Below are 27,704 nucleotides of genomic sequence, written 5' to 3' on the forward strand. Positions count from 1 at the left end.
AAGCTGTTGACTAATGGAGAGAAAATAAGGAGGAAGTTGGGAAGACTGGGGGAGAGCGCAGAAAGAGCCTCCTATTGGATATGAAGTAGGAAGGAAAGGTTGAGCTGGCAGGCAGACCCAGTGAGTAGTGGCTGGCCACTGCTGCTGACTGCCAGCAGGAGGATGTTATGGTGCAGATAGTTGGTACCCATCTGACGGGAGGATTTCTGACGTTGAAGGACCCAAAATGAATGATCACAGGAGCATCACTGATGACGTGTCCAGTGTTTTCAGAATACAAAAACGATGAGTTCAGTCTATTAAATTCCAGCTGAATGTTTAATTCACTGATCAGATCACTCATTTTAAAGTTCTCCAGAATAGAGTATTTCTTTGTCCCTTTAAAGAAAAAGCCACAACATGGGGTCATAACATATTGCAAGTGTCATTTCAAGCCTAAATTACTCATGTGCTTATAGTGCCATCAGAACAGCAAAACTAGCATGAAGAATTTGAAGCAATTTACAAGAGATGTAGCACTGAGTATTGTGATATCTGAAGAGAGAATCAGTAGACAGAACATCACTAGTAAAAGTTCTGTATTGAAAGTTGTAGCTCAAACTTTAAATATATGAAAAATACAGTGCTTGGTAAATGTTATCAGCTACATCTGCTGATGAGAGGTTCACCAACTGTATTCATGTCAGACAGTAAGCTTTCCCACCCCCCATTGGGCAGTTTGGGCAATGAGAAAACATTAATTCTACATTGACATCTAGTGGCCATACATGTTCAAAGCACTTCCACTTGCAATTTGTAGCTGAAGCATAAGATCAGTGCTTCCCAATTATGGGGTAAACTTAATTAATTATTCGGAGATCATTTAATTATCATCAGTAGTATTTCAATCAGATGAGAACTGCCGGGTCGTCCAATTTCCACTTGAGCCAAAAACTGGTCACTAACAACATCCACTCACCTTCACGATCAGTTTTTGAGTTCCAAACTAACTAAAGATGCTTTCAGGCAATTACTTTTCTTCATTAAAATGAGTTTTAGGTTTAAGATTAGGTTTGACACTACATGGATAATTTAACCATTTTTAAATGAAATGTGACCTTTAGTTTATAATCTAATCTAGATTTTGACACAGGGTCTTTCAAGAAAAAAAAATAGGTTAGAAGCAATTGAGAACATTTTTTTCTTTGGACAAATTTAGTAAATCTAGAAGTTATAAACTTGTGGAAAGTAGCAGTGACTAACATCTAATTGATAGTTCAGCTCATGTTATGTGTGATTTTTTTTTTTAAATTCAGACTTTTGTTTTGCTTGAAGTTGATTGTCAAAAGTTGCTCTGTACACAACCTGCACAAGGCCATCATACTTAAAAAAAAAGATGAATGTGTAACTTTTCCCCCCACTTTTTGGGAAAACGTGAGGGGGTTGAGGTGACGCAGCACTGAATCAGGCTAAACTCAAAGGATACATGAATGGCTCAACATAATTTATTTTCATTTTATGTTAAAATGTACAGAGTTCTTTGAAAGTACTTGCTAAGAAAGAAAAACAAAATGGAAAAAAATGGAAATACATACAGGGACAGAGTCGAGAGTTGAGGCAGCTGAGCTCAAATCAACCTTCACTGTGTGCCCAGCTGTCCCGTCCCCCCACCCTCTTTTTATTTTGCGCTCTCTCTTAGCATACAACGCAACATGTACAATTACAAAGGATACAAAAAGGGAAGCAATATAAACAGACAGAAATATACTGAGCTCATTTTTACATGCCTCTTAAATGTAAGGAAGTCATCCTATGCACACACAGAAGTAAAAAAAAAAAGAAAAAAAAAGAATGCCGAGTAACCTTTAGATATTTGTAGTCCTTTTGTTTAAAATAGCATTAATATACTACACAAAGATAGAAAAACTCTAGAGATGAGATGGAATGGAGAGGTTAAAGGCATCTTAAAGTCACTAAAAGTGAGTGGTAATTTTTTTAAATTTTGAGTTTCTTAGTAATTATTACCCAAGAGGCGAGCTAAAAAATATGTTTTTTTGTCGTTTCCTGAAACAGAAGTGAAAAAAATGACAGTACCAATATCAATGTCAGAATTTCCTTTTATATTATAGAAAAAACATTTTCTCTACAATAGGTTTCTAAAGTCAAAAAGAGTCAGCTTGTGTCATAAAAGAAAGCTGCCCAGTCTGACAAAATTCAGAAAAGAAATGAAACAAAAAAAGTAAATACAGAACAGAATACACACAAATAAAGTTTGTATGCCAGGTCTGTATGACAAATGAAAACTCCTCTTTTGACTTAGAATACCGGTACGTGGCCCAACAAAGTCAACCACGACCCTACGGGACCTCCGATCCTTGCCTCCGACCCTGCTTCTATAACCGAGCTACAATCCCAGGGCCAAACCTTGCGCTAGGCATTCAGGCACACCTTCACAAAGGCTAACCGTCCGCCGCCATATTTTTAGCCAATGGGAGCACAGAAACAACAATAACAAAAACAAAACAAATAAAAACCAAAGGAAAAAACAAATTTTACAAAAAACACACCATTCAGAAGCAGACTCCTCGACCTCTTTGGGTCACTAACACTTAAGGAGGCGAGGTCACCTATAGTTAACCGACTTTCCTTAAAGCAGTTACATGGAAATCCCACCGTTTGTTCTGCATTCCCTAAGCTGCTAAAAAAAAGGCTGACATTGTATACCATCTGTCAGTGGAGTGTGGACAAAAACAGTTGAATGTTTCCTGAGCTAGCCACCAATTGGAGACAGCTAGTCAGTGTGTGTTTGTATTTATATATATATATGTATATATATGTGTGTGTGTTTGTGTGTGTGTGTGCTGAATATTGGGAAGTACCAGAATATTTACATCGAAATGTTTCAGAGTCGCGGCAAACTGGAAAATAATGCTACTTGTTTCATTTATGGATATATAATATGACAGTAACACGCTAGTCTCTTCTGTGTCTTTGCTGTGTTTTTGGTACAACACTGTCCATCCAGGAAGACAGAGACTCTGGAAAACAGTCAAACGCCTCAAACACCCGAGGCCCTGCTCCACTGTGCTCTTCTGGAACTCACGAAAAGCCATGGGGCCGAGCGGCGCCGGAGATGTTTGGGCATTTCTGAGAGAGCAAGAGGGTGTAATCACCATTTCAGAATGCCACACGTATAAAGATCAAAGCATGTAAGGTCGGACTGCACACACGTATTAAAAAACAAACAAACAAACAAACAAAACAACAAAAATAAGGTCAACAGTATGTTTAACATAAAACAACAGTCCACCTGCAATGTTTCATCGTCTCTTTTTTCAAGGTAAGGCTTCCTATATTAAAAGATTGTGTGCATGGTTGAATATACTCGGTAACCACCGTTCACAGTCTGACCAGGCCAGGTACTCCTGTACCTTGTGGACTTTTCTGTGGACTTTTCCTCGTCATACTTCGTCGTTCCTTACTGTCCTCCTCAGTGTCGAGAGGAGGAGTGGACTCCTGGGCCTGTGTGCTGGCCTGGCCTGAAGCTCCATGGCACGGCCGAGGTCCACGTACACACCAAATCCTGCCCAAATACTCCCATACACAGCCAGCTGGGAGGGGAGGGGGAGACGAGCCCAAATAAAAAAGGGACAAAATGACAACACAGAAAAAACAAAAACAAAAAACAGGAAACCCAAAGACCCTCTCTGTCCCCATCACCTTCACTCCACTGGTGCCTCTGAGGCACTGGAGAGGGTGAACAGGACTAATGGACATTTAGAGTACAGCGAGCATACGCTCTGGCCCCTTTCTGTCTCCTTTTTTCACTTCTTGGCTGCTCATCTGCTCATGTAATGTGGCTGTTTTGGATAGCTGTGATGGGAGGGGCCAGTGTACATCATGTTCCCATGGTGATTGGGCTGCATAGGCTGCTGTGGGTAGCCCTGCCCTCCCATCATGCCCACCTGCATCTGCATGGGGTACTGAGCTGGCTGATTCATGTATGCGGGGTTGCTGTGATAGCCACTGTTCATCATAGGCTGAGCCATTCGGTAGCTGGCTGACATGGGGTTCAGAGTCGTCATGTTCATAGAATTATACGGTGCCGTGGGCATGAGGTTTGGCATCATGCCGCGCTGCACGGCCAACGTGCGCGGCGTTCCCTGCATGGCCACGGTCCCCGAGCTGCGGCTATAGAGCTGCTGCTGGTGCGGGGCTGGGGCCAGCTGCTGAGTGGCTTTGGACCGAATGGAAATGTGGCCTTTGACGGTAGTCATCTGGCCCTGTAGCCGCTGTGTGTGCGGTGGAGGTCCTAGGCCAATGTTGGTCGTGGGCATGTTGCATTGCAGCTGCAGAGAGCCCAGGTTCATGGAGCCAGAGCTAAGGTTAGGAGGTGGGGTCATAGTGGGCTGCCCCTGAGGAAGGGGAGTGTGGGGTGTAGGGGCCAGCCCAGGATTGGAGAGAGAAACACTAGTGGCATAGGAGGTAACAGTGGCGGAGTGAGAGTAGGGCATGCCGTGGGGCTCCATGATGGTGTTGGTGAGCTGCTGGAGTTTGGCCAGGCTGAATGTTGCCGAGGGCTGGTGGTAGCCCCCTGTACCAAAGTCCTGACCCATGCGCTCATACAGGGTGCGGCCCCCTCCTCCACCTCCGCTCTCTGGAATCTCCATGATCATGGGCGTGGAGGCAAAGCCATTGCCCATGCTGCACTGGGACAAGGCCTGCTGTGGTGGCGGTGGCGGGGCCGAGGGTGGAGGCTGAGGGTTGGGCGCCTGTTGCTGCTGTTGAGGAACCTTTTTTGTTGATTGCTGCTGCTGCTGCTGCTGGTTGGTGCTGGGAGGCCTCTCGATCACACCACAGCTCTGAGGAGACTTAATGCCACAGCTGGGGGTGTTGGATGGCGGTGGGGGAGGCGGGGGCTGGGGCACAGCACTGCCCACGTTGCTGGCACCTGGTCCACTGTTGGGCCCTGGTCCTGTTTGCTGAATCAGGCTGCAGCTGCCCATCGCTAGCTGGGATGCGGCATTTCCTGTGGAAGATGTGAGGCTGGGGGCTGGCACAAAGGAGCAGCTGTTGGACTGAGAGGAGGAAGATGGGGTGGCGGAGCTGGAAGAAGAGGACGCTGAGGACGCTGAAGCCGTTGAAGCCCCGGCAACCACAGCAGCAGACATTCCTCCTCCATTGCCCCCGTTTCCTGTTCCATTGCCCCCTCCACCCATGGTGGAGTCGTAGCTGCTGGGGTTGTCATAATTCTCTGTAGTGCTTTCAATGCTGCCCAGGTCACTGAAGCCACTGTCCACCACCTGCTGCGAGTGGTCCGACACAGACGGCACATCCATCATCGGCGACGTCTCCATGTTCTGCTGAGAGGGGGCAGAAAGCGAACTGGGATGCTCTGGAGTGATCTGTGTGTAGCCACCTCCAGCGCCACCACCACTGCTCCCTGCTCCGGTGGGGCCAGGAGTTCCACCCCTTTGTCCTGCTGGTGTCGTATCCACGATGCCCGATTGCAGCCCCGGGCTGTTCACAGAGCGCACAGACTGACTGGGCAGCGGGGGCACTGGTGGATTAGGGAGGGGGCTGCTGTGCTGGGAGGCTCCACATTCCTCCACTAAGGCTAGGGTCTCCTCTTCAGGCTCGCCCGTGTGACTGTAGCTCTGCAGGGTCCGGCAGGCGGCTAGGGTCTCTTCACAGTCCTGGTAAGCGCCGTGGTGTGGCTGGGGCTCAGTTTCCTCGTCCTGGGCTTCCCCCTGCGTCAGGGACTGAACAGCCTGCATAGTCTCCAGGTCCAGCTCATTGGAGTGGTGATGTGGGTGGTGCGGATGATGGTGGCCAAGCTCCTCCTTGAAGTCAGGGTGCTGGTGAGGGTGGGAGTGCGGATGCTGGGGTTCCATCAAGAGTGTGACGTCTTTATCATCCGGGTGCAGAGGCTGCAGCTCCATTGGCTCAGAAGGAACAGACATGGCCGTGACCGTTTCCACCGCCGCCGCCGCCGCAGCAGACTCCTCCTGCTCTCTGCGCCTCCTCTCCTCCTGCTGAGGGTCTGCTGAGGGGGGCCGGCACTTGGTCTCCTGCACCCTTTCCTCAGCCTCCTCCTCCTCCTCTTCCTCCTCCTGTTTGCTGACATACTCCTGGGCCACGCTGTTCTCCATGCCTAAAAAAGGCTCTACACCTGGGGGTTCTTCTTTGACTGGAGGTGAGTTTGCGTGCGAAGCAGACTCCTCCTCCTCGTCTTCATCGTCGTCTTCGTCTTCAGAGTCCGGACTTTTTCTCTTCTTACTGCTGCTGCTCTTGTCTTCTAAGTGTCCGTCACCCTCATCGTCTGCATCGTGGTCGTCACTTCTCCGGCTTCCTGAACCCGGAGTGACCGCCGCTCGCCTGTTCACGCTACCACCACCACTGCCCATGCTGCCACACTCCTCTTCCTCCCTTTCCTCATCATCATCGTCTTCCTCTCTGTCACCCATATCCGTGTCCTGAGGCCGGGACTGCGGGGCCCGGGGCCCTGAGGTGGAAGAAGAGGAAGAAGGGGAAAGCAGTGGACGGGATGGTGGCCGGCTAGGTTTGTCCTCTTCCCAGGCTCGCTCGGTGTCCTCATCATCATCTTCCTCCTCTTCTTCCGGGTCAGAGGTGGGAGGTGGTTTGGGGGTAGGCTGTGGTGGCTGGCGGTTCTTGGGCGGTCTCCCCCGCTTTCTGGGCATCTTTTGTTCAACGGGCTTAGGGAGATAGTCATCTTCTTCGTCAGAGTCTTTTTGTTTGACGTCTCTGTCCGTGTTAGTTCTGCAGACTTGCTTGCTGTTCCGGTCATCTGTCTGCAGCAGCTGAGGAACTTTGTCCATCTGCTGCTGCTCCAGCAACCTTTGTCTTTCCTGCTCCTGCCTGTCCGCCTCCTCCTGAGCCCGCTGCAGGTACCAGCTCCGGGGCTTGCGACCAGGCTTCATCTTGATTTTGGGTTGCTGAGGATTCCCACTTTGGGGCTGGCCGTCTGCAGCTGCTCTCTGGTTGGGTCCTGTGCCAGGTGGCTTGCCTCTTTTCTTCCAGTGCTGTGGTTTGCGGCTCTTTCCTTTGGGCCAGCCTTTCTTCTTTTTGACTGGGACTTCAGGGTTGGCCCCAAGGGTCTCTGATGGGGTTGCTGTCAAAGCAGCTACAGACTTCGGCATAGTTGTTAGCTCTGCAAAGGAGAGAAGATGAAGTGGTTAGATACAGCTACTGCACAAAGTTCTGATCAGGCTGTGAAAATAAATGTGTTGGCTTTCCAACTATTCCTCTGAACAGTTTCAGGGACTAAATAACTAAACTCCATCTTAACCAGTGAATGTCAGTAGGTGCCAGTAACTCGTCCAAAATCATCAGTTCAAACAACTGTACATCAGAGTAGAAGTTACTTGGAGATGTCACCACTGTCACAAGGCCAGGAAGAAGACCCAAGCTTTCACCCTCCCCATGCAGACATCGTTAGGATTGTCATCTCTCATAAATGGGAAGTTACTGGAATATTTTTATCATTGTCCAACATTAGGTGAGTTTTACATTGACATGGACTGAGAGGCTGCAATCTAAGACAGAAGCCTCTGTTAAAACTCAACTAAAATCTGCAGTTTATTTCAGAGAACTGGCACGCTTAACAGAGCGGATGGAATAACGAAGGAGGCAGACTACCTCAGTAATCTCCAGGACAACCTTAAACTTGGACACAACTATGCCAGCATCAAAGCAATAACCAGAAACACACATTAAAACTGGTTGTGGAATGGAAAAAAGCAGGCTAACACAAAGGTTTTGGAATTGCCTTGCCAAAGTCCTACCCATGTATGTACGATTAGTCCATACATGGGTAGTCCTGCACATTCCATCACTGCTCACCATCTTCCTCCGAATCTGTGAGGTTGGAGAGTCGGCCCCTCTTTGGCGCAGGGTCAGATAACCTCAGAGCAGACTGCGGTTGGGGGTAGCGGCGCAGCGGGTGACCCAGTGGAGTCTCCTCCTCCAGCCTGGGCATAGGCCTCTCTGAGTCAGAGTCTACAAAAGGCTCATCCAACACCTCCGTGGTCTCCGAAATGGTCTCAGTCACCACGCTGCTGTGAGGGTGGCTGCGTGGGCGAAAGCGGCGCTTCCTCATGGGCTTCTGGGTGGAAACGGGACAAGGAATTAAGATGTGCTAATGAGCTTTAGAGCAAACTGACAACTTCACAAGCAGGAAGCTACTTTTGCGATTATCATTATCATTATCATCATTATGATAGATGAAAATAGAAAAACTATTCATGTCTAACCTTGCATTTGAGCCCTGACTTGGTGAGCATAGGAGGGGAGCATCCCCTCTCTTCGTCATCTTCATCCTCGTCATCCTCGTCTTCTTCGCTGCTCTCACTGAAGCGGCTCTTCCTGACTGGAGAAGACTCGCTCAGCCTGGGAATCACAGGAAGCTGTGGGTGACCCTCTCCAGGACCTTCTATCAGTCTGGGCTTCGGGCCTCTCTTTTTTCCTCGGTGGCCGGCCTCTTCGCGTGGGGGGTTATGGAAGGGTGCCTGCTCATGTCGAGTGTGTGAAAGGTTGTCGTGTCCGCTTGTCTGTCCAAGGAGAAAAGGGAGGGCGGGCTGTTGACAGTGGCTGTGGTTTTTACCCCCTCTGACCTGTCCTCATCCTCATCATCTTCATCCTCCACTGGACGGATTTTGGGTGGCCGTCCCACCCGCGCGCTGTCCTTCACCTTACCCCAAGGCCAGTTTTTGGGCGGGCGCCCTCGTGGCCTGCGTTCGCCGTTTGTTGGCGGAGGGGGTCGTGGTGGTTCTGGTACAGGCGGTGGGCATCGGACTGGAGGAGGAATTGGAGAGCTTTGGCCAATCGGAAATCCTAGAAAGGTCTTCCTTTCCTCCTCCTCGTCTTCATCCTTCTTCCCTTGCCGCACATGCCAGGGCATCTGTGGGACCTTGTGACTCGGCTTAATCTGTTTAGAAAATATACAATTAAATTTATTACACCAGAAAGCAAGTCTGACTCCAATTTATTATCTTCACAAATGCAAAGGCAATCTTTACCTCCTTGCAAGTCTCTTCCTTTGGTTCCTCATCCTCCTCCTCCTCCTCCTCATCATCGTCATCATCTCCATCAGCATCAGAGACCACGGTGTTTGTTACTATGACAGGAGTCCAGCGGAGACACTCGGGGTCGACCTCCAGCTGTCGTGGCCGGGCCTTTAAACGAGCCATGTGGTTGGCCACCAACTTCTCCCTTCGCATCAGGATGAGTCTAACGAAGTCAAAGCAAAAACAGACGGGAGCATGAGCCCTCCGTACACACATTTTTCTACATTGAAGCATTGATACATTGCAGACAAATATGGCCGTGCAGGTAAATGTGCAGCCACGCCAACTGTTCAGGGATTTTTTTGTTTTTTCCTTGAATAGAAACATTTTGCTTTGCCCATAGAGGTATTAGCACGAGCCAAAGGAAAATAACAAGCACTGCAGTTAAACCATTTTTTAACCAATTACGTCAACTGGACTTCTATTTACTCAGCCACAACAGACATGTTTGTCTATAAAACCGACAAAGCTGTAACAGAGCACCTCGAGTGCAGCAGATAAATCATTCACAGGTGGATACAAGGACCAAAATTGGCACATAAACTCTTTTACGAGTAAGGATAAAGTATAAGGACAAAGTTTTGCATTTTTGAATGATCTAAATGTCAAAACATACACATTTGACTGATTTTTTTGTGTAAATAAAAAAAAACAAAGTGAAGACAAGTTGTGTCAACCAAATTTTAGAATAAAAGAAAAGTCCTCACGCTTGGAATACATTACTTAGCTGCATGCATCATGGTGCTTTCAAAGAGGTAAAAAACCTCGACCTGCACAGCACTGCCATTGGTGCAACATCTCATTGCGCTTACTTTGCTTTTCATGAGACCAAGAAGTTTTTAAGTTACAAATTTGACTTACTTTTTTACTCAGAAGCCCAAATCAAGAGTAAAACCTTCTAAAATAAAGAATGGACAAATTGCAAAACTCTTAACTGGCTGCAGAGGGACAGACAGACTTAGTGCATATATGCACTTCTGAAAGATCATTTCACTTATCTGCTGCACTGTAATCTTTATGCCGTGCAGAGCACTGATGCTTACATGCGCAGCCCCCAGCCCCCAAAGATCTATTCTCAGTCAGGAAAAACCCTGCACGCATGTGTGTTTTGTGGTGCACCTAAAAATAACTGACAGTAAGTGCAGTAAGCCCACATACAGTAAAGACACAGAGTCTTCGCTGCATTATTTGACACAAATCGACACATCTGTGATACAGTCATCCAAATATTCAGGATCAATAAAATAGATCTTTTTTGACAACACAGTTAAAAGTCTACAGTGCCAAGAAGCTGCTTTTTTAACATCTGGCACAATGCACATGTGATTAGTAAGCTCCCAGGACACCTCAGTTTACAAACTGTGACATTTCCGCACATAGTGTCCTTTGCAGTTAGATGCAAGTCAACTTTTATGTTGTTGTTTTGTAGGTCTATGAGGTCTAATAACATAAGAAACAAATCCTTCTTTTGCTGAAAATTAATTTTGAGAACAGTGAAGGTGCCCGTTGCCACTGATCCACTAGCTAACATCCTAACAGCTGGACAGCCTGACTCTGGTGGTACCACTACAAACACCAGGAGAGTGCAGTGCAACCTGGCTCTGGACGATTAACTGATTAAAATCACAAGTGGCTGTCCGTGTGACTCTGGACAGCATGTGAGATCCCATTACCACTAGCTTCATAGCTGAGCGTCTGGGGTGCAGTCAAACTAATGCAGCTTAACCAGCTTATGCAATGCATGTGAAAATATAGGTTTATGTACTGCTTGTTCAAATGTCGTTTGAATGTTAAGTTTCAGTGTCACAAAATTTGTCTGGCTGTTTTTGAAATCTCAATTCTAAGTTTTTAAGACTTTAGGCTTTTTTTAAAAACCTCACGAGGGGGACCAAACTTTTCACTGACATGTCTGTGTACCTGCTTAAGACGGCTTTGCTGTTTTGTTTTCTTTGTGCCGCCACTGAAATACTTTTTCCACATCAAAAATCTGAGTCTACCGTAACCGCATTTACTGCATATTTTCCCTTGGTCTTTCTCAAATTACACTGGGTCACCTTAGTGAAACGTTTTGGCTGCTTAGACTGAAAACCAGCAAAATCAGCATTTCAATTTTAAAAAATTAGGCAATAGCAGCACAAGCAGAACGACTTTGTTTATATTTGGGCCATATAAAAAAATATGGAGTATATTTCTGACCGGTCTCCCCGCTGCTCCAGCATGTTGAGGCTATGCAGGGTGGTGGTGATGTCCTGGGGGCAGATCCCCGTCAGTTTGCTGAGCTGTCGTATGGTGATCTGCCGGTCGCGGAGCTCATGGAGACACTCCAGCACCACGCTACGCCAGTAGGCCATGTAAGACAGCCGACCTAAGTCCGACAGAGGCTTCTCCGGAGATCCTGGCTGTCCCTCTCGCTTTGACAGCAAGTAGCCTGCAGGGAAGGAGGAACCGGAGACAAGGGCATCATGAGCCAAATGTTTGAATTTAGTCATTATGTCTATGAAAAGAGGAACCATCAGTGTTCAGTTAAAGTGAGCCCAATATTCTCATTTCAAACTCCACACTTTGATCATTCTATTTCTTTTTAGAAAATAAGTAGCCCTTACTGAAGTCGATGAGAAAACGTCCATAGCCCTTGCGCTGGTACTGTGGAAGAATCATGATGCATGATACGTTGTATTTCTGTTGACAGTGCTTCTCCTGAAGAGAAGAAAGACAGACACATTTAACCATTAGAGGAAAAAAAGAAAAACAATAATGGAACCACGTTATAAAGCAGGTCTGTGTGGGTGTGAGCTGGGTGTTAATGGTGCTGTGTCTGCTCCCTAACTGCTGTGCTTTGGCAGTGAGGTGGCATGTTAATGGGAGCACCTGCAGAGGCAAACTCCACAGAGGGACAATGGTGCTCACAGCAGCCACTATTTATCTGGGACACCACATGAGCATTTGTATGTTTTAGGAAGTTATTTCAGCTTCATTTAATCCGAATAAATATATATATATTTTTGAGCAAGTGTTTATGTAATCTGACAACAGAGCTGTATTTTGTTTTAAAAATAGTGGGAGAGTCAAGAAAACACAAAATCCAGACCGAACAGATCTTTGCAGAGAAGTTGAGCGGCGGAAGATGAACTAAAAGCCATACTACCTTGGAGAAGTAGCCAACAAGGTGGCAGCCTTTACTGTCGTTCTGGGTGAGGACGTAGAAAAGGAAGGGCTCCACATCGTAGTAGAGGGTCTTGTGATCCAGGAACAGTTTAGCGAGCAGACACAGGTTCTGACAGTAGATTGTGCTAACATTCCCATCAACCTGTTGAAAGATGTTGGTAAGAAAACACAAATCAGTGCAAAGCACAGGACTTCCTAAATAGCTACTTTCTCATCCCTGAAACACTAAAGTGCTGAGTTAAATCTCCAGGCTGCTGTTAGGGAGCTGTGGAGCAGAGTGAAGGTGAATGGATTAGAAGTTAGTGTTAGGCTATGATCTCCCCTGTGTCCCTGTAGACTCCGAAATACACAGAGGCTGGAGGAGAGAAACGATGAGTGGTAAAGAGACGGAGGGAGGCTCAGGTTGGCAGACGGCCAGTTATCTATGCTCTCCGCGGAGAGAGGAAAGGACTGCAGAGTGGAGGAAAACAGAAGCTTCGACGGCCGTGTCCTGCAGACAACAATCCACTCAATTCAGTGGCCGCTGTGCTTAACTGCAAATTCGTCTCATTATAACTTTGATACAAAGAACAGGATATTCCACTAAGGCGGGTGAGGATGTCACAATCACTTTAAGGGTTTTTGACTAAGATATATTTGTATAGTTGGTGGGAAAGCATTGTGCTATGCTAAACTCTGCGATTATGCTGAAACTTTCTCCAATAAAGGGTAAAATTGGACAGGCAGCGTGGGAAACATTTGAAAGGATTTGTGGGTTTGCACTGAGCAACTGTGTGCAGGTCTGAGGCGGCAAGAAGACTAGATAAAAGTTCATCTAGTGGCAAGTAAGCCATCATTAATTGCCTTTTTAATTTTCTTTTTTAAATATACAATGAGATACATGTAAAAGCAGGCAATGCTTAAAGCCCAATACACAAAGCAAAGTGTTTATTTATTTTATGAGTGCATGAACAGGCAAGATGATTATCAAGTTAAAACCACACTAAGCAGATGACTTCATTTGATTTTCTTCTGCTGGGACAGCCAAGACACTAAAACAATGCAGCCAAACAGGTAAATATAAACTAAACTCAAACTCAAACCACCGTTAGGAGATCACTGCAAGTGATCGTTATTTTATTTTGCAACAACGTCTGACTGAATTTAATCAGCAACCAGACAGCAAAGTGGAATTTCCAGTACTAACACTTAACAAATTCACCTTACATGTAAGAAACTATACGCAAACCGGGAGTATACACAAACCCGGCCTAAGTGCTGGTCCTAAGCGAGGGTTGCATCAGGAAGGGCGCCGAGCATAAAGACTGTGCCGAATCAAGGATGTGGATCCATCCGCTGTGGTGATGAAGGGAGCAATCAAAAGTACCTTTATTTATTTATTTTCAGTTAGGGAATCACTTCTCACTTCTCTCAGGGAAGTCAGATCAGCGAGGCCAGTCTGAACATGAGACCTTCTGATCCTGGAATGCACTTCTACAGCAGGGAGCAGCTGCATTCCTCTGTAAGGTCACGGGGTCTTGGAGTGCGGTCACACAGACACAATCCAATACCTCGAGGGAGGATTCGCCAGCGTAATGCTTTATGTCATGTGTAGAAAGCGAAAGGCCTTTAGAGCAACTATTTATGTTGCAGTAAATCGCTCTCATTTCCCAAACTGTCAAAATGACGTCAGATTTTCCGTCATCGGTGACAGAAAATGAACAGAAGTCGTCTTTCTTTGTTACAGCGCTGGCCACCGTTACTTAGCTGTTACACCTTCTGCACTTTTATCAAATTTATCAAAGATCACTGACACCTAGCCAGTCTTGTATTCAATCCATCACCTCCCTGATGTCTGAGATAAACCGAAAAGAGCAGAAAAACACTCAAATGAGCTTCTCCAGATCCTGATTTGTAACTACACCTATTCATAACTCAGAGTTTCTGGATTCAACCATCATTTGACCTAACGATTATGTATTCAATTCTGCACAACAGGCTTGGGAGTAACTCTCAGTACTCTCATTATACACAACTAAACCTAACTATAGCATCACAGTGCAGCATTATTTGATGAATGTGCCTCAAATGGTGTAATGGTTAACACAGTCACTCGGTTCAATTCCAGACGGAAACACAAATCCCCTTTGGGGCTGCTTGGGAAGTACATCCAGTGTAAAAACTGCCAGGTTAAACTTGTTGAGCTGCCCGCTGTGGTGACCGCTTGTGGCGAGGAAGCAGCCAAAAGTATTTTCAGGTGACACCATCAATACATCTGCTTAACCGAAGGAGCAAAGGACCAAAAAGAAAAAAGGAATTGTACTGAACTGTGGTCTTAGTTTCCCCCACTGTCCTCAGTTGGCTGAGGCTGTAAAATATAAGACGAAGCTATACGACATACTGCGTATTACGTACCAGCCTTTTTACAATATCACAATAATGGCTACTGTACTGTTTCACTGGATACATGAATGCATTTGCGGGTCTGTTAACTGTGCCTGCTTTAGTGTGTTTCAAAGACATCTTAGAGAGGATCCTGCTGTAAGAAGCACAGCGTGAATTAAAATAATTCTTAAGCGCCTGCATGCAGAAAATACTTTCAGTGTGATTTTTGCTTTTTTATTGTGCCATCTGGAAGTTGCTGGTGTTTTTAGAAGTTCTTTAGTGGTTTTTGAAAGACTTTATTCCCAGCGAGTTCTCTCCAGTTTTAAAAAAACAACAACAAAATTTAAAGACAAAACAAAACAACAAAGCCACATCTGCGACTTCCTCACCTCGAATACAGAGATGTCGTCCTTCCTGTAGATCTCATTGGCAGGAGGGTGGAACCAGTTGCACTTCTTCATGTGCTGGTAGAGGATGCTGCGACTTTTCATGTAGCGCAGGCAGAACTCACACAGGTAGAGTTTAGGTAGTCTGGAAATGGGAGCGCAAAGACAAAAGGAATGGTTTTAACGGGTCTGCTACACAAACAAACAAATCCCAACATTTTTCTTCTTAAGCTGGAATATTTATTGGTCTTTTATAACAATTGGCTATTTTTGGACTGGTGATGTAACAAAGGCAAATGTCAAACTGGGCTCGTTTTTCCTCCAAATGACATTTAATGAACAATTAAATGTGAAGGCTTTAAGAACTTCTGATTATTTTTTTAGAATAAACACTGATATTTTTGCTCTCACGCCTTTTTTCTGTGCGCACTTTTCCAGTTTGCATCCATCAGGTATTTTAAATTGTTGAGACAGAAACGTACACAGTGGGATGAATTTTACCGAACAGCAACAAACTGCAGAAATACACATTTAAAAACACCTCTGACTACGGATCCCTGTCACAGAGGGTGGCAGTGTAAATGGCTTCTGACGAGCTCCAATATTCAGGTGGTAATTTCTACACCTACGAGCAGGATTGTGAGCTAAGTATCTCATGCTGTTGCGTTACATTATGGTGTGTTAGCTTACCTGCTGTACTCCTGCGGGTATGGAGATGAATACCACGTCTGGATTTCATATTTGCCAAATTCAATGACTGACGGGCAGCGCATTTGAGGGTCTGGCGGACCCGTCACGCCGACTTTCTGTTGGGGGAAGGGAAAAGGCAGAGATGTTTATGGTTAGCTACAGGTTTACAACTGGTGGGGGATTAGCAGGCCATGAGCCAAGCAGAGACACCAGGAATCATCAGCAGAGTATCTCAGACTGTTACAGGTATTACAGCAGGAGAGGGCACCAGGTTTATTACTCTGAACTCTCAAGTTTACATTACTCTTAAGTGGATCTTCCTGGTTTGCCCTTCCCAGCCACTTACTTCATGTACTCACCGTACATGATATTCACCGTCACCCAGCCTGGAACAGTGCTGCTCATTAACTCACACACTTACACACCACTGTGGCTATTCCACATCTACAACAGCGTTTTAATACGACTCCCATGTTGCTAACCCCACACCCACTCTCTGGTCAGTTTACTGCTGCACTATTCCCTTAAAACAAGCCATTAATGTGGCTAATTTACACTTCCTCTATGACTAACCGATCAGAACACTGTCATTAACGATGCCCCGCTCAGTCATCGCACCATCAAACACAAGACTCGTTTTACGTGCTTTATCGAGACCCAGTCTTAAACATTCATGGGTAGTTTTACTATAGCCGGGCTTGCCCTTCTGTTTATGGAGCACAGTTTGGCATCAATCACAAGCAGAATGTGAAATTCAAGCAAATGTCCAACAACAACAGTAAAGACTAATCAGCTTGTCGTAAAGCTGCTGTCCTAAATTCAATCCACTTCATTTGCATCTGGAGGTCACGGCCTGTGTGTGCTGCATCTATGATAATGGATCATTTTAATATCCATATTGAATCTGGCAGCTGTTCCTAATTTCTTTCCTGCACTTCTTTGACACACACACACACACACACACACACACACACACACACACACACACAGAGCCTGCAGCCCTCTGTGAGCCAGCAGCTTCATCTCTTACAACCAGCCCGCTGTTGACTCGGCTCTTTCTGACCACATTCTCACCACGATTGAGATTTACGTGTATACCCTCCAGTCTGGCAGCCTCAGTCCCAGACTCACAGCTCTCAGATTCCCATGCTGATGCAATCTCATTGTCTAATTTGGCCAGTGTTCAGCGTCTCCCTTCCCCACTGTTGTCTCGTAATAATCACGCGTACCTGTAGGGCCAGCTCCTGGATGTGTCTGAACAGCTCGATGTCTTTTTCCGTCAGGTTCTCGTGGCCGGGCAGTTTGTCATCTTCGTCACGCCAGTCGCTGCCTTCCTGATTGTCTGGGGATTGAAACACAATCAGAAGTTATTTCAAATCCCAAGATGTCTGCTGACTTTCAGGGCGCTTCACAACAAACAGCTGTGAGGCTCTTACAACAGGTCACTTTCTTATATTAAAGCCTGAAATCACAGGATGCTAGAAAGAGTAACATTTAGGTGAGAAGCATCCCTAAATGCAATCAAAATTCCCCCAAGAGAAGTAGCTGAATTCATGTGAATCACATGATTAGTTGTGCGTATGCTGGCGTGGATACAAAGCCTGTTACTTCAACTCAAGGCTGAAGCTACAACTCACGAATCTCTTCATCCGTAATCAGTCCCATTTTATTCTGAAAGTTCAGACAGGAAGCGGGCGTTCTTATCTCCACCGCTCTGAGACATCTTTTAGGATGTTGCTCCCGTCGCCGCCATTCTTCATCCGGCCACGCTTTCCTCCGTCTCCAAAATAAGTCACATCTCCGACACGCACGCTGCGCCCAGTGATCGCTGCTCTAATTACTTCACAACAAATCAGCCTCCCTCAGCTTGTGTGGAGAATGAACGTACAGGCCGCACCGTTTCTGATTTAATGATGCAGCGAAGCGCAAATTGTACGTCCAATTTGGCATATGATCTGTTCTTAAGGCATTTTTTTCACAATACATCGATCGAATGAACGGGAACAAAACCGCTGTGCGCTCTTTGCTGCGGTTTGGCGTCATTTGTGCTTGAGCTGCGGTCTGTAATCTCAGCGTGACACACGCAGCGTACACAGCAAAGCCTGGTTAAAGCGAAAGACACTGTTTTCCTACACTTGACAACAATCTCACTCCTGACCTTAATTAAGAGCAATCAAAAACTTTGTGTCTGTATCACACCAGCTGTTCAACAAGTTTGCAGTTTTCCACAAAAACAGCATGCTAGTCACACTAAACCCCGTGACATGAAATATTATCAGCTAAATTAAAGCTGCCAGGTTATTTTCCACATATTTATTAAGTTAGCTGATAGCTAAGACAGTCTTTTATTTTTTTTGCTAGCTGCAGGCAGTAAACGCACATTAGCAACACAGGCAAGGGTGGAAGAGACTTGTGATAATGGATGATGAGGGTGTTCTTCATTCTTTCTAAAACACACATGGGTGCTGCAGAAACCTGAAGGAAGCGCTGCTGCTCTGTCACATTTATTCATTACTTATAACTCTGTGTTTTTACTCTAAGAGATTTCAATGGAAACAGAACTGCAGGCGGGCACTTCAAATTACAAAAGCAATTTCTTTAAATGCATAAGCAATCATTTTCTCTGGCTGAGGAAAAAAAATAAAGCAATTCCACACGATTTTTAGCTTTGACCTACAATTTCAAAATAAGTAACATCACGGCTGAATCATCTATAAAAGAGGGACAAAGAACACAAAAGCAATGTGAATGCTTCACAGTAACAGCTGATACCTACAGAGTCTGTAAGCAAAGCACCTGCAAAGGACTCATGAAAATAGAGCATGTTTTTTTTAAAGGTCAATTTATGTATTTGATTCAGATATTAACTTTTTTTTTACCATTTGTGTTTCATTTCTGTGCTGTTGCTCTCTCATTAAACATAACAGATCATTAACATGTCTTTATGTACGCCACTTTATCTCAAAGTTTTATGTTTTCATGGCAAATGTGAATCGAAACTGTCTGATGGTATGAGCAAGAAACAAAAACGAAAAAACAAGCTGATCTTTCCCACCTCTGTCGTCTCCTTCGCCTTTGCGACTGGCTTTCTTTCGGATGCGGCACTGCTGTGAGTAGTCCACCACTTCCTGCCGCGCCTTGCGGCCTTCGGGAGATGGCGTGAAGAACTTTGTGAGGGCATCGATGAGGCCCTTGGTCTTGTTGTTGAAGCGCAGGCTGCTGTGTGACAGGTCGCCGTCCTCCCGCATGGAAAAAAGCAGCCTATCGTCTCCGGGGTAACCTTCGCAGGAGGAGCTGGAGGAAGAGTTTGCTGAGGCCGAGCGCTTCCGCCGACCGCGCCCTCCCAGCTTCTTAAAGGGCCGCCCCGGCCTGCAGAAGACAAAAGTGTTAGGGTCAAAGTCACAATCGGTCACACACTGTATTCACTCTGCAGTGCAAAAACCACCTAAACATGCATTTATCTGTGTCTGCCACAGTGTGCTACACACCAATCACTGTGTGCATGATCTCCAACATACTTGGAACCACCTTACTGCATCATTATATAGACAAAAAAAATACTCGGCACTAAAAATAACCTTTGGCATTACTCTTTAAGGGTAAGATCTCATTACTGTTAGTGTCTCAAATTTCTGCATAGCATTCGTTAGTATGAAGAACCAAAACAGCCAATATTAAACATAAGAAAATAATGATAATAATAAAGTGTCATGATTGGCACTATTTAATTACTATTAATCCTATTAAATGCATTTTATTTCATTTTAAATAAAATAAAGCACTAGTAGGTTTCACTACTTCTGTAAACTTCACCGTTAATTTAACCATTTATTAGATTATTTGATCACAGTCTATACATGTTTTTTTTTACGTTAATTATGACAGACACCATTATAAGCCCCTTAGAAAACATCTGATTACTAAGTGGCTTCTAAGTCCTCCATACTCTAAAACACCGTGGGTCTGTGATGAAGCAGACACAGGTGCTCTCCATCACAGCGACATCGCCTCAGACAGAATTAGTTGAAGGTGTTTGTGTACCTGTTCTTGGGCCGTCCCAGCGGTGCGTTGTAGCGCCGTTTGATTTGCGCAGCCTTTTCATGTAAAAGCTTCTTTCCCTTTTTCCTTGGTTGGCAGATTTGACAAATCCACATGCCTGGGAGACGAAGAGGAAAAATGGAAGTGTTCACGCACTCAGACAGGACAGGCTTCGGTGCACATACAAAGAGGCTCTGGGAAGCTTGTAATGCATTAGTGCTTAACAGTGATGCATTAGAGTGAGAGCCATCAGCTCAGGAGATGGTTTAATCATTAACTGCCATCATAACGGCGATGCAGAAGAGCAATGTAGGAGCGCTGTGTGGTCGATCGCAGGAATAACAGGTACGAGTTGGACTCGGAGCAGATAATGGAGACGGGTTACGAGTCTTGTTTAATTACCTTTTGGCATCCGCGTGAGAGGAGGATCACAGCACTCCATGTGGAAGCCCCGGTCACAAGAGTCGCAGAACAACATGTTGTCCTGCAGAGAGACACAAAATAATGACAATCATCTTCAGGTGGGTATAAACACACGAGCAGTAGAACAACATATAATCCACTAAGTAAATACAGGTGACACCGCTGATCAAAGCTGCTGAGCTCATTTTAATTCCATATTTTGATGAGAGTTTTGCATACTTTGCCTTCCCTCCGTCCTCATAGCCTGTTTCATCATTGTGCAACTGGCAGCATGTTGTGAATTTTCCTCTTAACCTTTCCACAAACATTTGAATAACAATCATACCTCACCTGACAAGTAAGAGAAAAGAGTGAAATCATGCCGATGCTGACTAAAATAGCTCATTCCCAGGATCAATCCCTGGATAGAGACGCTGATGTCTATCAGCGTCTCTATCTGGCACTTAAGCTGAGGATCGAGCGTTCACAGCGACTGTCAGGCTGCCAGGACGCCATATTCCTTCATCCACTCACCGCATTCTTTCCTTGATCCTGACAGCTGCTGCAAGTCTTGCATTCGATGCACTGCCACCACAGAGCCTTGACTCGCGCTGTGAGCTCCGGGGAGAATTTGAGACAGGACGGGTGGCCTGCAGGTAGACAGACACACATACACAAACAAGCACGTCAACATCACACACACTTTTCTCTCACACTCACACTCTCTTTTTTTTATGTTTCCTGCTGACTGACAGTCATGACCCACTTGCATCATTGAAGGAAAAAAAAAAAGAAGTCCTTTTGGAACTGGAAGCCCTCACTGAATCAAACCTGGCTGCAAAGACTGTGTTAAAACATAAATGACAATCTGTCAGAGCCGTGCTTTTGCTATGTTTGAAGAGCGGTAAACAAGACGGCCTTGTCTGGGACGAAACCCCTCTGAGGGAAGAAGAGGAACACGCTCGTCTGCTTCCGATAAGAGATGTCGGGCCTTAGCAGGAGTACTACAACTTGTATGCCAATAAAGCAAAAAACAGAACCAGGAATATCAACTGGGTTCAGTTTAAGAACGACACCCGCCCGCTCAGTTAAAGCGTAGCCACTTAGACCGAATCAAGTGGAGGTCTGGGCGGTTAATTAAGTATCAATTTCAGTTACGAAATTGGCTCCAAACAACTGTGAAAACAAAATAATCTGAATACAAAACTAACTTTTGCATTAATTTTCACTATAAATAAATCACCCGCAGGCCTTTTGTTAATACCAATGTGTACTTGTAGGTGTGTTTTTGTCCCCAACAGCTCCAACTCTTTCCTAGTTTAGTACATATCAGCCAAGATAATCAAAAGAGGGCCTCTGTCTCCACACTGCTTAGAGTCTATCAAGTGTGTGTTTGTTGGATGTGGGAGTCAGCTGAAGTGTGCAGGGTCCTGCCACTGCAAGATGGTCAACACCTGCTAATCTGGGGCCATTTATCACAAGCCTGTTTGCCACCTTGTGTGATAATCTGTTTTTTTCCATTTGAATTAATGTTCAAGGAAATCCCTTATTTGAAAAGAAGATGTGTGTTTAAGTGCAAACTGTACGATATCTGTCGACTTAATGAATAACAGTGTTAAATGATCAAGATTACTATGCTGACCAAAATCATTATGATTATTATGGACTTATTGAACTGCCATCAAAGGGTGAAAGCAGTGAAGTGTAAGCTGCCTTTTAATGTCTGACAGCAGCTGCGTTTGTACATAAATGCAGTTGAAGTATCAATTAAGTAGCAACATAAAAGATGAAGCACCAGAGACAGCTGCGCGTGTGTGCATGTGTGTGTGTGCACGCACACACTGTGAAGTTTACATCTTCCTAAGATTCCATCATATTTTAAAGCCCCAGTCTATGAGTCTGAATGCATGCTTTTTTTTTTTTTTTAAATAACTTCTTTAATGTGTCGCCACCAGTTATATGGATGTTTTTGCAGACAGCTGATTGGCTCCTCTTGTGCTGTATCTGTTCTCTCTACAAAACCTGAATAGTGCAGAGTCTTGTAGGCGGCACTCACCGCTGTTGCCACAGTCGGCGCAGGAGATGAGCTCCTCTGGCTTCTTATCGCGATTCTGCTCCTTGGTCCCCAAACAGAAGCTGCAGATGGGGATGGGCTCCGCCACCGGCTGGCAGAGGGACAGAGCAGAAGGGAAGGGGGGGGGGGGGGGGGGGACGCGGGAGAGAAGAAAGGGGAAGGGGAAAAAAAAAGAGTCGAGACTGTCAGTCAACTTAACAGCTTCATTGTACAAATGAAAACAAACAAAGTGGCCTTGTGTGTCCCACCACAGCGGATGACTGTTGCTGTGTGTATTAAGATGCTAACCGTGAACTGAATGAACGCTACAACAACACCGCTGGAGCACATGTGGATTTCTGAACAAAGAGTTTTAAGATGATGAAGAACACGAGAGCCACTATGATTAGCGGCTTTGTATAATTTATGTGGCGTGTCACGTTAGAGACTGCCATCATGTGTCACTGTCTCTGCTGACTCCTCTGCTGTTTGATCAAAAGCTGGGACTGGGCTCCTTAGCTCGTACTGGCCCAGGCGCGTAGTTCCACTGCAGCGTGTCCCATTTTGACACGTTTTTCTCCCTGAAACATACCATTAGATATTCACTTCTGCGACTGCATGAATCTTTTAGCGGGTCCCCTGAAAGCACAATCCGTGGCAGCAGCAGGTGTGTGCTCAGGCACAAAACAAGCCCGATATCCCATATGCGCGCACGCACAAACCTAAGCCAGGTTTGTGTCCATGAAAACAAAAGGCAGGATAACGTTTTGTTAGACATCAAATAAGACTTGTGTGTCCAATAAAGCTGAAAAATCACATCCCTTAAGCACTGCAGGTGCACTTCACAGAAACAAGCACAACAGGAGGGGGGAGGGGGGAGGACATGAGGTGACTCTCCTTCAAAGTTTCTGGATCCTGGAAGCCCCGAGGGGAAGTGACAGTTTACTCGTACGCCACCAGTAATTTTCTTTTATCTGTTAAGCAGCTTCAAACAGAATGACTAAGCCTAATGTTAAAATGCAGCCATAATAATTTATACTTTGGTTTTCTTACTTATAGCCTGCATAAATGTTACTGTATGCAAACAGATACAAATAAATGCCAGGAGAACTTGTGCTATGACATTAAAATTGTTACAGTCTTGCATGGTGACCTGTTGTCCTGCTAAAATCAACTTTGATGCAAGCCTGCTTTAAAAAAAAAGAAGAAGAAAATGCTGAATAATGAACAGCTTAGCCCACATGATTGCTAGCTGTCAAGGTGTGCCAAGCAATCCTGAGTTAAAAATAACTTCCACATGTTCTGAGGTTCAGCCAATGTCTGTTTAGAACTTCATTAGGACAAGAAACATTATAAACGCACAAAACAGCCTGAAAACGCACCAAACAAGAAGAGAACTAGAGGCTTCTCCAAAGCACGAAAATCAAAGCCCAACTACAGTGTGTTTATTGGAAGAAAAAAAAGATGCAACTGTGGCACAGCCACTGACTGTGAGAAAAACACTTGTGATGAACACTCTGGAGGAGCTACAGAGCTCTGTGGCTGAGATGGAAAACACTGTCCTAACGACATCTGTTCCCTGACTGCTTCCATGTTCTCAGCTCTGTGGCAGAAGAGTAAAGGAAAACCCACTGGTGAAAACGATTCTGCATGACATCTGGACCAGTGCGTGCCAGCAGTCACCGAGGAAGAAGACTCTTCTGCAAGCTGAGACAATATGGAGCATTTGTAAACCACCCTGACCTCTTACATTTAGTCTGAATCCTGCGCTGAATATCAGCCCAAACATCCAATGCAACAGAGATGCTTCTCTGCTACTGAAAATAGGACCCAAGTCTTGGACCTGTGATAACTTTTCAAGAGCACATGCTTTGATTTCTGGGCTCTCAAAGACCAAACCGTCTTGAACAATCCTCTCTCAGCTGTTCCCTTACTCACAGTGGGTCGCAACAGCAGACAGCACCACATATTCATATTTGATTTGGAAGATTTTTACCCTAGATGCCCTTCCTGACAGTGTCCCCTCTGCTGGTCTCAAACCAGGGACCTTTTCGACATTAAGCAAATGTGTAACCCACTACACTTTGGTGCTACCCAGACCAGATATCATTTGTATCAGATATCACACTGATGATTTAAAATACTACTAATATATTTGGTTTGAAATCCATAAATATGAGTTACTAATATAAAACACCATCCTCCAGTCAGATGCATTATAACGACTAATGTCACGGGTACGCAAATGTGATATCAACACAAACACATTAGCATTCATACTGGAGCTCTCTGCTCACTGAAGTCTTCTTCAAACGAAAGGTGTCACTGCTCAGGAAGGGGAGCAAAGAAAAAAAGGAAAAGGCACAACAGTAGCAAGCATCAACTGCTTCTAACATGGAGACAGTATAAAAAAAATAAAATAAAATAAAATAAAATAAAATAAAATAAAATAAAATAAAGGACTTAACTTCCTGGTCTGCAAAGTAAAGCCAACACCGAAGTGCCTTAAACCCACATTTAATGGCAACCGGGGGCGATAAACAGTAGTTTCTGGGAAAACTGCCCTTAAAGATCTGCGTAATCACTTCTCTGTTGGGTTTGAGGGCTCAGTCACTTATTTTGAGTCATGGTGAACACCACATTGAGACCATTTTATAAATTTTAGGTCGTTTTAAGTGTCAGAAAGCAAAACTATCCAGTGGGTGCTTATTGGCATGTGCTTTCAGTCAGATCAGCACGTCTACTTTCATCACGGTATCTTTTACACTGTCTACGGAAACCAAGAGTACGTGATGTGTGCATCTTTCTTCCTGTGCCGCCCTCGATCACCCTGAAACTGGCACTCTGTCATCATGACTTTGAAACCCTCATCTTTAAGCAGATGGGGCCTCTTAACATACTAAACATACTGTGAATCCACAAAGTGACAACCTGAGCTGGCTCTCTGTCGATCACTTAGATGGATAAATGCTTGTTGTCACCTGCCATGTGCTTGTGCAGTTTCACCGACACATGCACGCCTTAACAGAAAGCAGAGGGGTACAAAAAGAAGATAAAAAAAACCCTTAATGTCTCCCAGAAGGCACGGTTATGTTAGTTTGTGATTTAAAACCAAACCAAGACAGAAACAGAAAAACAGGACAAATTTGATCTTTATTGGAAACTCTCAACATCATCTGTCCCAAGGACACTTTTTAATCAACACAACCCTAACAATAAAGGTGCTCTCCTTTATTAACAACACAAAAAGTACAAAGGAAACACCAACATGGTAGTGAGTGAAGCTGGTGTTAAGGTTTTTACAGCACAGCAGGGTAAATGCACGTAGCTGCGCCGAGCTAGGTAGGCCGCTTGCTCTGGCAGGGAGGAGACGAGGACAAGAGCTTGATTTATTGGGTTCATTTCCTTCTGACTCAGGCTGCTTCAGCACCCCCCACCCTAAACAGTGCAGGGACTGAGAGAGAAAAGGGGATACAATAAGAAAGTTAAGGGAAGTGAGAGGTAAATGGAGAGAGGAATGGAGTGGGCAAAGAAGAGGCAGATAAGCAGAGACATGCAGGGAGCACGGGAGGAGGACAGAGCCTTAGCTGTGGAGAAACGTATATGCGCCGGCTCTATCTGGGAAAAGGTTTTACAACTTTACAGGCAAAACGTAAAAATAATCGTGATCATGCGCTAGTTTATACTGTGACAATGAAAAAGTCATTACCAATCTCCATCAGCATTATGAAAATAACTATGATCTACAAAACAAGTCAACAATTTCACTAAAAAGAAATGGAAGTCAGCAACAACAAGGAGAAAAAAATAGAGGAGGAGCGCAGTGAGAAAAAAAAGACAGCGAGGACAAAAATAACAATTCAGAGGGCAGGAGAGGGAAGCAAAACGAAAGCAATGAGAGAGGGAGAGAGAAAGAATGCGCGGCAGTCCTCGGAGCAGCCTGCGTGCTACCAACACCTCAATCATTCCTGACGCTTTAACCCCTTCCATGCCGGAGGAGGTCAACTTCTCCCACTCGGCCTCTGAGCGCTTGAGTAAACAAGAGCTGAGAAAGAGAGAGAGGGAGAGGGCGTGCTGCCTTTCACGCAGACACCTTGTTTAGAGACGCGCGCTACAGCGAGGCTTCAGTTACTGACTGCCACTACAAATGAAAAGGAAAAGCCAATCCTATTGGAAGTGTGAATCTCAAATTCTTCCCAAGAACAGTCGTCTTCCCAGTTTCAACCTTTCCTTTTCAAGCGCTAGTTGCGCCACGGCGATATTCCAGAAACCTCTCAGACTTCTATCCAACCGACTTGTGTGTCATGGCCGACATTTAACTTGAGGCGTGCGTGTTTGTGCGGATCTACGTTGAGCTGGCGTTTACACATTTTGGCTCCGAGGATTATTTGGAAGCCAAAAAAAGACACACCTTACTGTAACTGTTAGTAGCTACCTGCTTTTACAAGACGGCAAAAAACATAAAACCTGTCATACAAGTAAAAGGTTTCCCCTTAATAAAAAAAAAAAAAAAATCACCTACAACAACAGTTGTACAACAGTTGAAGACAGCCTAGTCTGATCCAGCTGACACACCCACCGATGTTTTATGGATCCATTAACCACAGAACAGTCAACTCTGCTCCTGTGTGTTAACATGAATGCCGTGTTCAGAGGGATAATAGGTTATTAACAAAAAATACATTTAAAAAAAAAAAAATGGTGGTGACCTGGTTTCCCCTCCATATGCACAGCTCTCTCAAAGACAGAGGACAGGGGAGTGAGACAGGAAGGGGAGCACAATGGAAGGAAGGACGAAAGGAGAAATGAAGGAGGTGGTGGTGGGGGGGTGTTGGAATAAAAGGCAATGGGAGAAAAGAGAAAGAGAGAAAAGCGTTGCTGTTGTCCTTGTCTCAAGTCAAGGATCTCATTAACATGGGAGCCTGATCTCAGCTGGCCCCCCAACACCACCACCACACTTCCCTTATGCCCCCTCCCCAACCTCCAACACAAACTCATTGATCACTGTTACAGGGCACGCCGCGCAGCCAGACAACACACAAACACTCGCTCTGAGAATCATTAGATGGTCTGAACACTGGTAGTCATGAGACACACCTTGACGTGCTGTCGGTTGGCTTACACGCACTGATGCTCTTATGACAATAGCTGGCATGTAAAAGTAAATAAAGCATCTGAAATCTCAAATCCCTGTAGCTCCATTGGCCGAGCAGTGACGTGAAAATAACCGGGCTGCGTTTTCCAGCGACAGCTTGCGTAAGAAGACCCCGCGATGTGCCGTGCGCCCCCTCCCTTCAGCCGAGCCATCGCCCTCCATTTAAAAAAGAAAAAGAAAAAAATTATCGAGGTTAGCCAGGGTGCACGGAGCTAAATCACGGCATCAAACGAAGCGGGGCTGGCCGTGCTCCAGCCGTCACTTCCACAGCTGCTCAACACATTGGCTCCATTTGTGGGGATGGTGAGGTTAGCCGTACGCGAGGCCTCACACAGCTAAGGTTCCCGTGCCAAATGCCATTCACATCACTCACTGGTGAGCTCGAG

The 27,704-nt window shown here is 45.3% G+C and overlaps 1 protein-coding gene across 1 annotated transcript in view; it reads right to left on the reverse strand.

Annotated features, from left to right (window-relative positions):
- Nucleotides 1-1,462: 1,462 nt before the first annotated feature.
- Nucleotides 1,463-27,704, reverse strand: part of kat6a (K(lysine) acetyltransferase 6A) — a 34,100-nt gene continuing 7,858 nt past the window's right edge. The window contains 17 exon segments of the mRNA XM_005472980.3: nucleotides 1,463-7,150; nucleotides 7,843-8,104; nucleotides 8,253-8,462; nucleotides 8,464-8,493; nucleotides 8,495-8,926; nucleotides 9,018-9,228; nucleotides 11,262-11,493; nucleotides 11,669-11,762; nucleotides 12,211-12,372; nucleotides 14,984-15,125; nucleotides 15,671-15,786; nucleotides 16,900-17,012; nucleotides 18,726-19,039; nucleotides 19,712-19,826; nucleotides 20,111-20,192; nucleotides 20,645-20,760; nucleotides 22,167-22,275. Coding sequence (XP_005473037.2) covers nucleotides 3,819-7,150; nucleotides 7,843-8,104; nucleotides 8,253-8,462; nucleotides 8,464-8,493; nucleotides 8,495-8,926; nucleotides 9,018-9,228; nucleotides 11,262-11,493; nucleotides 11,669-11,762; nucleotides 12,211-12,372; nucleotides 14,984-15,125; nucleotides 15,671-15,786; nucleotides 16,900-17,012; nucleotides 18,726-19,039; nucleotides 19,712-19,826; nucleotides 20,111-20,192; nucleotides 20,645-20,760; nucleotides 22,167-22,275 — 6,072 coding nt within the window. The 3' untranslated portion in view covers nucleotides 1,463-3,818.

The sequence above is a fragment of the Oreochromis niloticus genome, linkage group LG12 (assembly GCF_001858045.2).
Source record: "Oreochromis niloticus isolate F11D_XX linkage group LG12, O_niloticus_UMD_NMBU, whole genome shotgun sequence".
NCBI lineage: Eukaryota > Metazoa > Chordata > Actinopteri > Cichliformes > Cichlidae > Oreochromis > Oreochromis niloticus.